The 13,875-nt window shown below is 37.1% G+C and overlaps 2 protein-coding genes across 2 annotated transcripts in view; one reads left to right on the top strand and one right to left on the bottom strand.

The window, feature by feature from the left end:
- LOC133847443 (uncharacterized) overlaps nt 1–13,875 on the top strand; it is a 109,118-nt gene that overhangs the window by 34,234 nt on the left and 61,009 nt on the right.
- Nucleotides 10,580–11,245, bottom strand: LOC133849275 (uncharacterized). The gene is made up of 2 exons (XM_062285224.1): nt 10,654–11,245; nt 10,580–10,596 (listed from the first exon to the last, which is right to left on the bottom strand). The coding sequence occupies exon 1, from the start codon at nt 11,189–11,191 to the stop codon at nt 10,712–10,714; it is 480 nt and encodes a 159-aa protein (XP_062141208.1). The 5' UTR covers nt 11,192–11,245; the 3' UTR covers nt 10,580–10,596; nt 10,654–10,711.

Here is a 13,875-nt window from a genome sequence, read left to right as displayed (position 1 = left end):
CAATGCAACGTTGCATATGGGAGAGAAGCAGAAGCAGAAACCAAGGCAGAGGCAGAGGCAGAAGATGAAGCAGCAGCAACTGTGCTGGACCATGACTTTGTTGCTTTGTTGCCAGCGCGTGCCTCGCCAAATTTATGTGGCACACCACTTCCACACACACACACACACACACACATACATTCGGTGAGTCTCTGCTTATTCGCTTGCCCCAAATATCGCCAGCACTTTGTGCCACTGTCGCTTGCCCCTTGCTGTAACTGCACAAGTTAAACCAATATTATTTCGCTCTCTCTCTCTCTCTCTTACTCGCTCTCTCTCTCTCTCTCTCTCGCTCTGCTCACCTCGCTGCTAGCTCCCCATAGTGCACTTTGTCTTTTGGCTTCATTTTCGCCCCGCTTTCGCGTTGCTTCTTTTTTCGGTCAGTGGCAATTGGCCCCAAACCGGAAGTGCAGCTTGCAACACACACACACACACACACACGCGCACACACAGCGAAACCCCTTTCGCATTTTGGTATAATTTTCCGGCTGTTTTCACGTTGCAGGAAACTCGTGAATATCGCGTCCTTTGTGGCACAAAAATGAATGTCGTATTTATTTTCCCTTCCATCTTTATTTTTTTGCTGTCTCTGTTGTTTTTGTCAATTCTCCTTCTCGCTCGCACTCGTTCATGTTGGTTTGTTGTTGTTTTATGTGCCAATTTCTGCTCCAGTTACGTGCCCATTGAAGGTGGCTCGTGACTTGAAAGCTTATTAAACATAATTCAAGACAACTCTAAACTCCGAACTCCGAGCGAACTCTCAACTCCAGAACTCTTTTGCTATAAACTAGTTGTAAACTAGTTTTGCAATGCGTTAATTAAGTGGACAATGGCCAAAGAGACACAGAGACATAGACTGAAGGAATGGGGGGAGGAAATGACGTAAGGATATAGACAGAGCTGCGGGCTAAATGTCCACTTAAAGTCCTCGAGACGACGGCGAGTCGTAAAAAGTGATTTTCAATGCATTTGCACAAATTGCGAAATCAACTACAAAACTGTTTGCATGCAACTCAGTGTGTGTGTATCTCCCTCTCACTCTCTCTCTGTCTCTATCGTTCTATAACTGCTTTGAGCAGTGCTTTTGCGGTTATGGTGTGATAACCGCAAGGCAGAAGGCAACACAGACTGAAGACAGCGTTGGCAACAAGGCAAACCGCTTTTAGCTCTGCTTCTTCTTGTGTTGCTGCTGCAAATTAATATCTACACATTGTGTGTATATAACATTTGCCACGCCCACCCGACACACGCCCAACACTTTAGTGGTATTATTATTGTTATTATTGCAGAGCGATTTTTGCAAATTGAACTTTTCAGGCAGCGAATCGAAAAGACTTTAGAAGAGAATGTTAAAGTTATATAAAGTTAAGTTATATAAAAATAATAATACAAGATAATAATAATTTGTACTATCAGATAGTATTATGAATATTATGTGTAATATTATCTCGAAATACAAAAAAAAACTATAAAAGAGATTGTTAAAGTTAAAATTTTATAAATTTAATAACAATAATAGTTTGCTTAATATATTTACCTTTTCACTTATTAGCCATTTTCATAATTCCTTGCTCTCTGATGGTATGAAATATATAAAATATTATTACGGAATTCCAAAAAGAGATATTGAAGATTATAGTTTGTAGAAAATGTGAAAAGTGCAAAGACTTTGTTTTGGCTTACTTTTTTATTATTCATTATTGAATTAATTTCTACTAGTAGTATAATAACTTAACAACTTCGATATTTAGACTGTGTTTCAAAATGATTTACTTCATTTAGAATATCAACTATTTAAAGAATTAAGAAGCTCTTTCTAAGAGCGTTGTCTAATAAAGCTATCGCTGCTTAGTCTGGTATGCCTTAAAATAAAGTCCAACGGTAGATATTTAAATATATACCATGTATGCATAACAGAATACAAATATACTACATACTTGCTTATATACCATATATGAATATTTGTATATACTTAAATATACTAAATACTTGTATATATACCATATACACACATATATTGGTATATACTAATATACGCAACATATTTGTTAACATACTAAAATATACAAAATACATATATATTTGTATATATACCATATATACATATTAGTATATACTTAAATCTACTAAGTACTTGGTATATATATGCATATAAGTATATACCAAAATATACTAAATTCTTAATGTATATACTATTTATACATATTAGTATATTCGTTTCTTAGTATGTGGCACTTGAATCGATTCAAGTCTTGTTTTTTTTTTCTTGTTTGGTCTGCTTTGCTTATTTTGCTGCTATTTGAAGTCATAGACTGCTTTGCTTGCCACGTTCCGGCAGCATTTTGGCACACACATACACATACATATACACTCACACACACACACTCATATATATATACGCGCTGTTGTTGTTGTGTTTTGTTGTTTCATTAGATCATTTGAAATTCTATGCCAAGCAGTCGCACTTTTTGCCTATTTGCATAAGGACAGCAAGTGTGAGCGGGAGGGGAAGCGGAAGACGGGGGGGTACGTGCCACAATGGGGCAGTAAGAAGAAGCAGCTAGGAGGTGGGGTAGAGAGAGGACAGCTGGCCAGCCAGCCAGCACATGCATCGCATGCATACTTAAGCAGCTGTCATGTATGCGACTAGCGAGTGTGTGTGTGTGTGTGTGTGTGTGTGTGTGTGTGTGTGTGTGTGTGTGTGTGTGTGTGTGTGTGATGAGACTCTGTGTGTGTGTGTTCACTGCTGTTGCCATATTTCAGCGCCTTTGCTGCTTGCAACACTTTTGTGGCAACGTTTCGCCCGCTGCTGCTGTGCATTTATATCGCCGCATTTCGCTCGTTGCAACTGCAAAGTTATTAAGCCTCCCCCCTCGCTCCTCCCCCGGTTTCAAAATGGCCGACATTTGCTTGGCTGTGTTTTTGTTGTTTTTCTTGCAACACTTTTCGCTTTGCCATGGCGCCCATAAAAGTAGGCAACAAATTGCCGGGCGCTGCCACTTTGGCCGCAAATGCAACTTGAAGTGCGGCCAGTTAAAGGCTGCCCTCTTCCCTCTTTCTCTCTTTCTCTCTCTTAGTCCCCCTTTCTCTCTCTTTCTCTCTTACTCCCTCTTTCTCTCTTCCTCATGTTTGCAACAAACAACCGCCGCCCACGAAGCAAGTTTGCAAACCTTTTGGGACTGTAAACTTTTTGCTGCTGCTGCTGCTTTATGATGCGGCCCGTGCGGCACGTTTAAACAATTGCAAAGTTTTATGAGTTTTTCGGGACTTTTCTGAGGCGCATGTTGTTGTTGGAGCTTCGACAAACACGTTCATAAACTGGCATGTCCATGCATTTGCGATGCAACTGCACAATGCATAAATGATGTTCCACAAACACACACACACACACACACACACACAGTGGGGCAAAAGTGCTCAAACGATTCAAGCAATCGCTGGCTAATTGAATCGCCGCTTAGCGAGCTCCGCCTCCATCTCCATCTCCATCTCCGCCTCTCTGCAATTTCCTCCATAAGAGGAATGTACAGTTGACATTTTATTTGGTTTTGTCGTAATTTCATTATTGCGATTATTGCTTAATTTCATAAATTATAAATCATTACAATTGCAATTAAATGCCCGACTCATTTGCCACAAATTGCGGGCAATTGTATGCGTTAGTTGACATTAATTAGTTTCGCCTTCGTCTTTCCCCTCTTGGCGCACTAAATGAATTTCGCGTTTCATGTTTCATGTGCTTCACATGCTATATATGTATATACTATATAGATACTATGCGTTGGACAGGCCAAAGACAATGACCAGTCAGTCAGTCAGTCACTTGGTGAAAACGAGAAGCGGACACTGAGAGCGGACTATTTACAAACATTCACAACTGTTGCCCCTTATCGCACAGCGGGAGCAAAATATTAATTTTTATGACAGGCAAATCGTAAAAACTAACTAACGACGCTCCGGCAGGCACATAAACTCTCTCTTTCTCTCTATATCTCTCTCTCTCTCTCTCTGAATGTCGCTCGCTTTGCTTTTACTTTGTTTGACGCGATTACTCTACATATCTACCACGCATTTTTGTGCTTCTTAAAGGGTATCAACATTTTTGTATTTAACATAATATTTGTTATTTATGTTATTTCGCATTATTCAATTTTGGGAATATTAAATTTAAATTCAATTTGAATACCATTTTTAAGATTTTTCACTTTTCGGAGTGCGCATTTTTTTTTTTATTTAGTTCTTATTTATTAATTTGAATACTTTTTTTGAACCTTTTAGGATTCTTCACTTTTCGGAGTGCGCATTTCAATTCATTTATTATCAGAGTTATGCTTTTGTAGAGTGTTTAGCTGAAATAAATTTGAATATCTTTTTCTGTACCTTTTAGGAGTCTTTACTTGTTGATGTTTACCATGGTCAGTGTGCTCAATTTTTTTTTAAATTTATTTATTATTAATTTTATTTTACCTGCAGAGTATTATTTTTTGTAGTCACAATTGCACTTTTCCGTTTTCGGAGTTTTCGAATTTTTGTGAAGGATTTTATTTCGCTTTTGGAATTATTATTTTTCGGTGTTTTTTTTAAAGCGTTTTATTTCGCTTTCGCACTTTGCAATATTTGTCAGAGTTTTAAAAGGCTTTTATTTCGTTTTCGGAATTGTCATTTTGTGAAGTTTTTCTAGAGCTTTACTTCGTTATCGGAATTTTTGAGATATTCGAAGTGTTTGAAGGGTTATATTGAGCTTTCGGAGCGTGCAAAACTTACAAAGCTTTATTTTAAGGTTATCTGCCAAAATGTTCAAATGTAAAAATAATGTTTATTAATGCTTAAGCGAAATAGTTTTTTCTTTTCGATGTGCAGTAAACAAGTTGTCAGACAGTATTGAAAATAGGAAATAATTTAAAGCTATTTTTTTGGTTTAAGCTTGAAGAAATATCGAAAAATGTCCGACTTGAGATTTATTTAGTTTTTAGTATTTACTTAGCTTAGACGTGCCCTTAGCTAAGGCATTGCATATGCAGGGTATCTGTTTAGTGGCAGTCCATTTAATGCTCCACTGTTTCCGCTCTTGTTGTTATTGACAGCATTATGCCATGCAATGAAAGACAAATAAAAACTTTGCGTTTTGCTGCTCGTTTTGTGTTTGGCATCTGTCAAAATGGCCGCCAAGGGGGTGAGGATGGGGATGACGATGGGGTTGGGGATGCGGATGCGGATGGGGTCTGTTGATTGTCACGCAAATGCTTGAGCAGCCAAATGGCATTGTTGTTATTGTTGTTGCTGTTGCTGTTGTTGTTGTTGGCGTTGTGAATAAACGAGTTTTGCATTAAAATTTACAACGTCAAAGCAGCAGCAGAAAAAAGCAACTGAAACAGAAACAGAAACAATAAAAAACGCACACAAAATGGAGACATTCGCATTAATGTGTGTGTGTGTGTTTGGGTGTGTGTGTGTGTGTGTGTTTGGGTGTGCGTGCAGGCGTGAGAGTTGAATGTACTCTAAGTATTCGCCTGGCAATGACAGTTTGCCACCTGTCTCTTTCTCTCTTTCTGTTTTCCTGCTTGCCAATTGTCGCTGAGGTTGTTTTATTTTATTTTTTTTCCGTTGCATACTTTTCGGCGCTGCGGCAGTCCAATTAAACGCAACGTAACGCACAAACGGACTGAGGCTGAGGCCAAAGGCCAAAGTGGCCAAATCAACGCATTCAATGCAGAGGCAGACAAAACCACAAGATACACAGCCAGTCACAGCCTCAACTCACTCCCCATTTCTCTCTCTGTACGTGCTTTGCCAGCCACAATAGAGGACTGCAACAAAAGCCCCAAAAGCCCAAAGCCTAAGCCGTAGGCCAAGTGCAAGCCTCAGTCTGATTTGAGTCAAGTTGCTCGTGGTCTCTCACTCTATCTCTCTCTCTGTCAGTGTTTGCTCACATAATTAGCTCTATTGGTATTTTGAGCCGAAAGCAATTTAATGATCGATACTCGGTATTTGACTACAACAGTTTCAATTCAAAATTGACAATTAAAATGATGCTAGATTGCTAGTTTTAGTTTTATGTCAGGACTTTTGCGTAGTTTTAATTGTCTCATTTGAATTTTGGGAATTTCAGAAGATGCCCAGCATATGTTGTCCCAAAATATTATTGCATTCTCAACTGCAATTTGCGAGGCAGGTATTTCGCAATATATATTTGATAGCTATGCATGAATGTGTAGCTTCAGCTGTGCAATAAATCATAGCCCCAGTCTCGTTATTTTGCAAAGCGGCACAAAATGGATTCAATTTTTATGCCCGTTACCCATTGGGTATAAGGGTTTTATGACTTTGTGCCGGCAGGAAATTCATGTAGCAGGCAGAACTATAAGGACCATAAAGTATATATATTTTGGATCAGCGACAGCAGCTGATACGCCTGTCTGGATGAGATGAGGCCTTGATTTCAGGCACTATAAGAAATAGAGCTGTATTTTGAGTGAAATTGATAATTTGGTATATTTTGTGGTATATCTGTGGTACATACCAATAACGTACAAAAATATACCACAAGTTATACACTTGTTAAAGTATATCGAGATACCAAATACAGCCATCAGTATACATATATATATATATTACAGGCTGTATTTGGTATAGTATATCGATATATTAAATACAGCCTTCAGTATATTTTGTATGACTCTTGATAATCCGGTATATGTGGTTACCTATAGTATATTTTTCAATGAAAAATACTAAAATATAATGAATATTGATATACTATACCAAATACAGTCAGTTGTATACATGTATAGCATTTTATATACTAAAATATACTGAAGACTGTTTTTGGTATATGGATATACTATGCCACTTAAGACCTTAACTATATTTCAGTATTTTTATGGTATTTGGGATAGTATATACAGTCTTCAGTATATTTCAGTATACCAAAAGCTATATTTCGTACAGTATACCAATGTTTAAAATGCATCATTCAGTATATTTTAGTATTTTCTCTTTATATATATTTGGTATATTTTAAGAACAATAAGTGTTGTGGGTGTCTCAAAGTCGAGTCTACTCGACAGTAGTTTTCTAACCTGTTCTTTGTATACGTTGTGAGGCGGATTTGTTGCCTCGAATGTGTAAAAATTGTTGAGGAAACCTTTAATTTCATGCAGAGCATATTCGATCTAATCTCAGTCTGGATTTTCGGGCATTTGATTTACAATTGGCTTGCAGCGCAGCAGCACAGTAAATTTGAAGCCACACTCGGGGATATCTTTGAAACAATTGTTTAACACAAAGAAATGAACTTGTTGGTCGCACTTTGAACTTTCTGCCATACGTTTTGCATTGGCTTTTTCCAAACTTTTTGTGCCACACAATTATCTATCTCTCTCTCTCTGTCTAATGTCGCTAGCTATCTCTGTCTGGTATGTTTTATGGCATTTGCAGTCTGCGGCAATTGTCGGCAGTCCGGCAGCCAGGAGGCCATAAATCATTTATTTGAAAATTGCTATTGTATTGCGGTTTAATAGCATGTGATCATCATCATCAGCAACACACACACACACACACACACAGACACACACACAGACGCAGACACACATTTGGGTTGATTCGTCACATGGCCTCATGGCATATTCATAGGCATTCAGCTGAGAATCAGCGTCAGAGTCAGAGTCAGCGTCAGAGATGGAGTCCGTCTGTCGCCCTGCATCGTAACGTTTAATATCCCAAATCGCAATGCATGGCCTGAAGTTGGTCAGACGGTGGTCCGTGGCCCTCGTGCCTCGTGCCCCGAACTATGCCGCATGCCGCATGCGCCCCAATACGCCCATTAATTATACTGCCGCACTGCGAGCCAAAGCGAAAGCCAAAGCCACCTAACTTCCGTCTGTGCTCTCTCTCCCGAAAACACAGCACAACCCAAAATGAAACGCACGGCAAATGCACGACTTCAATGATATCCTAAATTCACGAAAAATGATAGTTCAACGCAATAACGATAGTTGTGAGCAAGAAACGATAACGATAACGACAACGATATAATTGCAACTCTTGAGGCTGCACAAACTTCAGGGCTGCATTAGCATTCTCTTTTGACTTATAAGTTGTCAGCGAAAACAATTAAAGTTTCAATCGATTTGAATAAATTCAGGTTTTAATACAAAAATGAATTTACTTTATCGTCAGTGCAAAAGTAAAAAAGAGTGCGCCAAAATAAACGCAATTTTCTTATTTCATTGGAATAACAAATTCATTTAAAACGAAAAATCATTATCTGATTTGTCAAAAATGTACATACATAACATACTTAGAGATGGCATTATGTCAACCACAAATGTAACTAACAATATTAAGTATTTGTAGCTTTGTCCGAAAGTGATTATAGTAAAAGTCTACTAATAGTGGTCAAAAAACTTGAAGAGTTATTTTAGTTATTTATTTAATCATGTTCTTTTCAAAACTATTCAAAATATATGTATATAATCGAGATATAGTTCAGATTGCATTTGTTTATACATTGTATTAATACAATAAGTGCAAAGCAATTTTCACCTTGAGGATAGATGGGAATTGTAATAATTGAAATTGAAGGGATAAATAAATTTTGTTAAAACTATTCATTAAATGAAGAACCTGTATAACTTAATAAGTACCTCAACAACACTGGTTTAGTAAATTGAAATTACACCAAATATCAATACAAAGTATGAGCATGAATTAGTATAAGCATAAATACATAGTATAGTATAATAATACATCTATTGTATATATTATATACAATATGGGATAATTAAATAAAATAAACCTTTTTTTTGCTCACATATAAACAAGTTGTTAAGAAAAGAAAAAAAATATTTGAACATAGTTAATTTAAAAAAAATAAAAATATTATAACATAGTTAATTTTATTTGGTTTTATTTTATTTAATTTTATTTTTATTTCTATTTATTATTTATTGTTGTTATTAAGTATTTATTTCATCCTACATACACGTGTATATTTCTGTCTTCATCAAGTAGTTCCTTTCCCCATTTTTAATGGGTATAACTGGCTGCCTCCCCCCCACCCGCTACCTGCCCTTTTGTAGGCTCACATGTGCTTGTAACTTGGCCCTACTGCTTCTTCTTCTTCTCTTCCTCTTTCTCCTCTCTCTCTCCCGCTCTCTCTCTCTCTCACACACATTATCTGTGTGCTTGGCTCGTTCGTGCCATGGACATATGCTGCACATTCGTTTTGCAGGCGTCTTTGTCGCCTGTCGCTATTTTTTGTGCGCTGTGATTTCTGTGTACACACACACACGCACACACACACACACACACAGACATGCATACGTCAATGTGTGCGTGCCAAATGACCTCGTTACCAGACAGCAACGCTCACACACAGACAGAGCCGAAACAAAATTATGTTATTGGTCAATGTATTTATGAGTGCGCCAGGCTGACATTGCTCGCCCCGCCCCGCCCCGCCCCTCGCCCCTTTCACTCGCTCCTCCACAGGTGCTTGTGCTGCCAACGAAAATTACACGAAAATTCGTAAATTTATTGCTGTCCAGCACAGAGAGAGAGAGAGGGGGGGAAACGAGGCACACACGCTAATGACATTGGGTTGTGGCTTTTTTTGCTTTCTCGCTCGCATGTTTTGAAATTTTCACGCGCGCTCTGCTTTAATAAGTGTCTTAATAAATTTGTGCAAATTTCCATCACTTGCATGAAATATTTGTTACACGTTTTACGTACGCACAAAACTATAATGGACATCAATAAATGCGTTGTCAGTGCCAAAGCTAAATAGGTTTAATGGCCACAACATATTTAATTCGATATTCAAATCGCATTTCACCTAAGGCATCTAACAAAATGATTTGCAAATAGACCAGATGAATGCGAATGCACATAATGATTGCCAATTTGGCAGTTGTTGCATAAATCGCATTCAAATCGTATTATCTTGTCTGAGAGTGTTGCGATTATCTCAATCAAATGAAGCTGCAAATAGAAATTTTAAATCGTATTTTACTATTCGTCTATAAAGTTGTTTTTTAGTCTTTCTATTTATTTTTCGACATATTTGAAGAGGTTGTTGATTTAATTTAACTGGGCACAAATTTATAGATCTCATCTATAAAGAATATAACAAACATAGCTCTGTTAAGAGCTGAACTTATCGATATTTTAGAAGCTAGCAATAAGCAAAAAAAAAAAAATTAATTTATGATTAGTTTAAAATTACATTTTCTTTTATTTGTGTTACCCTCTCAACTATTATGCTAGATTTTTGAGTGTCATATTTAAGTAATTTGGGTATTTGTTCGCATACAATTATTGAATATTTAATTTTAAATGACATTTGTCTTTATTCATATTGAAGTGTTAGTGAAGTGTGTTTAATTCTGGATTTTGTAGTGCTATATTGCTATTTATTCAGTATTTTTTAGTTCCAAAAAAATTGTTTTTGTTTCAATACGCATTGCTGACGACAAAAACATTTCAATTCGTATTTAGTGTGAATCTTGAGAAATTCAATTTAATATAAATAATATTTAATTGAAGTGTGTGGAAAGTCTATAAAGAAAACGTCATTAGTCAAGTTTACATTAATATTACATAGCTTAAACTTACATGCAGTTATGATATAGTATGTAATGTGAAAAGTCCGTCAAAAAAATCTAAAAAAAAGCTATTGAAGAGGATGAACATCTGCTTGAGCCTTGTTGTTGATACTATTGCGCTTGTAAAGTTGCGGCTTGAAGATAATTATGGTTATCAACAAGCTAATGATCGATCGCACAATATAGCTAAGGTGGTAGCTATAGAAACCGTATTTAAGCGGCGTCATCGGTTGCATATTCGACAATACGTGCTCCTTGAAGTATTCCGCGAAGTAACAAATGGGATTCCAAATGCACAGAAACATAAACTGATTGCATAAGTAGACCAACACAATGCAGATAGGGAACGCGAACCAATTGCTTGATGCTTGCATGAACTTTTGACGAATCATATTCATCAAGATGAGTGAGTCAAACACGAGAATCGTGGAGACCAAGTCTCGAGGTAAATACACCTGTGCGATCAAATTGTAATCGAAGATGAAGAGCAAAACGCTGGCCATGTTGATGAGCCACATTTCAGTTGATTCGCTTAGCCATTTAGCCATTTGGTAGGAAAATAAAGAAAAAAATGTTTAATTTTTGTTTGAAGGAACCGAAAGTTAGTTAAAAGAAATGAAAGTTAGTTAATCTTTTATTTGTTATCAGAATGAGAATTTATTGTAACAAAATGTCAATGACAACTCGATGTGAAGGGTGTTGACATTGTCGATTAATAATCGATAAATAGACAATAGTGATTATAAATCCACCAACTTTTATGGTAATTGAATGCACCATTAATTTGATGTTGTATATTAGAGTAATCTGATCAAGTTATAGTATATTAATATACCAAATACACCAAATTGATCGCCTCTAAAAGTGCGCAGCAAACTGTAATTGCTAATTGAATACAATATTGTTTATAAGTAGAATGTTTTATGATAAACTAATAATATTTATCAAATTATTGTATATTGATATACCAAATATAGCAGTTGGTATATTTAAGTACTTTTTCGGTATTTGAATGATAATATCATTTTCCCATATAATTATTATTGATGAATTGAGTTTTAGTCGTTAACAGATTTTCGGAATTAAAACGATAAATCGAATAGTTCTGACAAATACGCAGCTAACTTTTGTGTTTTATGATTATCGAATATGGTATATTTATTAAGTTGTGGTATTTCGATATACCAAATATTGCGGTAGATATATTTAGATATTATTATTGTTGACGCGATGTGTTTGTGTGACAGTTGAGCAGATTTTCGCGATGGAAACGCAAATAAAAGCGCAATCTAAACACACATATACAATATAGAGAGGAGATTGAGACAATGGGCGTTGGGAGGGCGTGGCTGTGCATGGGGTATTACAGCAATTAGTAAGCGCCTATCAGGCAGTTGTCAGATGTCAGCTGCCTGTTGGCTGTTGCCTGTTTGGCCGTGGCCCATTTGCCACATGCCACATGCCGCACTTGCCACTTGCCACTTGCCCGCTGCCAGTTGCCAGTTACCAGTTGCATCATTCAAATGCGCATCAGTGCAAATGCGCATTAGCAGGCCACACGAGGCAGCCAAGTGACAACTGACAATTGACATTTGACAGCTGACGAGTGGCTGAGATGCTCAGAGGCTGAGACTGCGACTGCGACTGCGACTGAGGCAAGGACTTTACGCTGCGGATAGAGCTGTCTGCTATCAGTTGGTATGCCACACACACACACGCACATGAACACACACACATAGTACATTCAGTTTGCTCCCTGGAGTGTGTGCTCTTAAGGCGCTTATTGAGCCAACAGCAGCCGAAAATTTGCAAAGCGAAACTGTGGGCCAAGCTTATCAAAATGTAACACAATTTCATTAGTATGCATTGGGGTGTGCCACACTACTCTCTCTGTCTGTGTGTGTGTGTGTGTCCTTTTGCATAATGCGTTGCTTGCATAACATGCCGGAGAGTGTGGAAAGGGGAGAGTAGCGAAGAGTAGAGGAGACGCCTGCAGGGCGCAATATTTGAGCGCGATTTGAGCATCAATCACATTTGTTGCTGCATAACTTGCTGCGTGTCTGCATGTGTGTGTGTGTTTGTGTGTGTTAGCTTGTGGCAAATTTGTTTTACAGTGGGCGAGCGCGCGCGCGGTGGGCGTGGTCGACGTTGCGTGCCACGCGCGCGTGTGGTTAAAAGGTTTTTTCAATGCAATAAGCACGAAAAACATCAGCGAAACACACACAAACCGTTAGCACGCATTGCTTCCCCTCCCCACACCCCTGCCCTTCTTCCTCTCTGCGCGTGTGTGTGTGTATTTATGTGTGTGGGAGTGTGTACTTATTGTTTAATCAAATAAAACAAGCAATCCACTTGACTGGCAATGTTTGCTTTACATTTGCATGGCTTGATTGACTGAATGATTGACTGCAATAGCTGATTGACTGCTGTACAAACAGTTACATATAACACACACATGCAAACACACACTCACACCCACACTCCCTAACACCTAGCACACTGTGTAATTTATTTAGTAGATGAGCTTGCAATTATTTGATACGCAAGTTTCACAATATTGCTTGCCAATTTTTACAACAAAAGTAATCAAATTGTCGAAGCTTTAAGAAACATCAAAAATGGAAACGAAGATTTTAACTCAGAAATTATAAAGGGTCTCGCACAATCAATGTGAATTTGTTATTCGCGTAGAAATTTGTTAAATCTTTCGGATCTAAATGTAATATGCAAACTTTGAGTGGACTTCTTTGTGCTTTTCTAATTTTCTTTTATATTTTAATTCAGAAATTATAAAGGGTCTTACACAGTCATTACTTTGTCATTCGTTTTACTTTTTATTGCTTGTAGCACATCAATTTGTGGATGGCTGAGTGTGTCCTTTAATGTTTTTAACGTTCAATTCAATTTAATTTATAATAATAAACATAACTAAAAGTATCTACAATGAAGTATATATGACATAACCTTGAATTTACTTGGGTTAATATTTGAATTATGTATACGTTAAAATTACTCAACAAAATTGAATGAAAACTGATTATAAATGAAAATTTCACTGCGTGATTTTGTTTTAAATCATATCTATCTGTTCCAAGTGCAATCAATTTTCTTCTCTATTCAAAAAGACGAATTACAAAGAGTGTTGAGCATCGAATCGATAATTTGCTATCGAATATTATTATTTCAATTCAGAAATTATAGAGGCTCCTACACAGTCATAACTTTTTCACAA

This window comes from Drosophila sulfurigaster, chromosome X (genome assembly GCF_023558435.1).
Source record: "Drosophila sulfurigaster albostrigata strain 15112-1811.04 chromosome X, ASM2355843v2, whole genome shotgun sequence".
In the NCBI taxonomy this organism is placed as follows: Eukaryota; Metazoa; Arthropoda; class Insecta; order Diptera; family Drosophilidae; genus Drosophila; species Drosophila sulfurigaster.
Note: the sequence above shows the minus strand (reverse complement) of the source record. Positions and strands in the feature narration are given on the sequence as shown.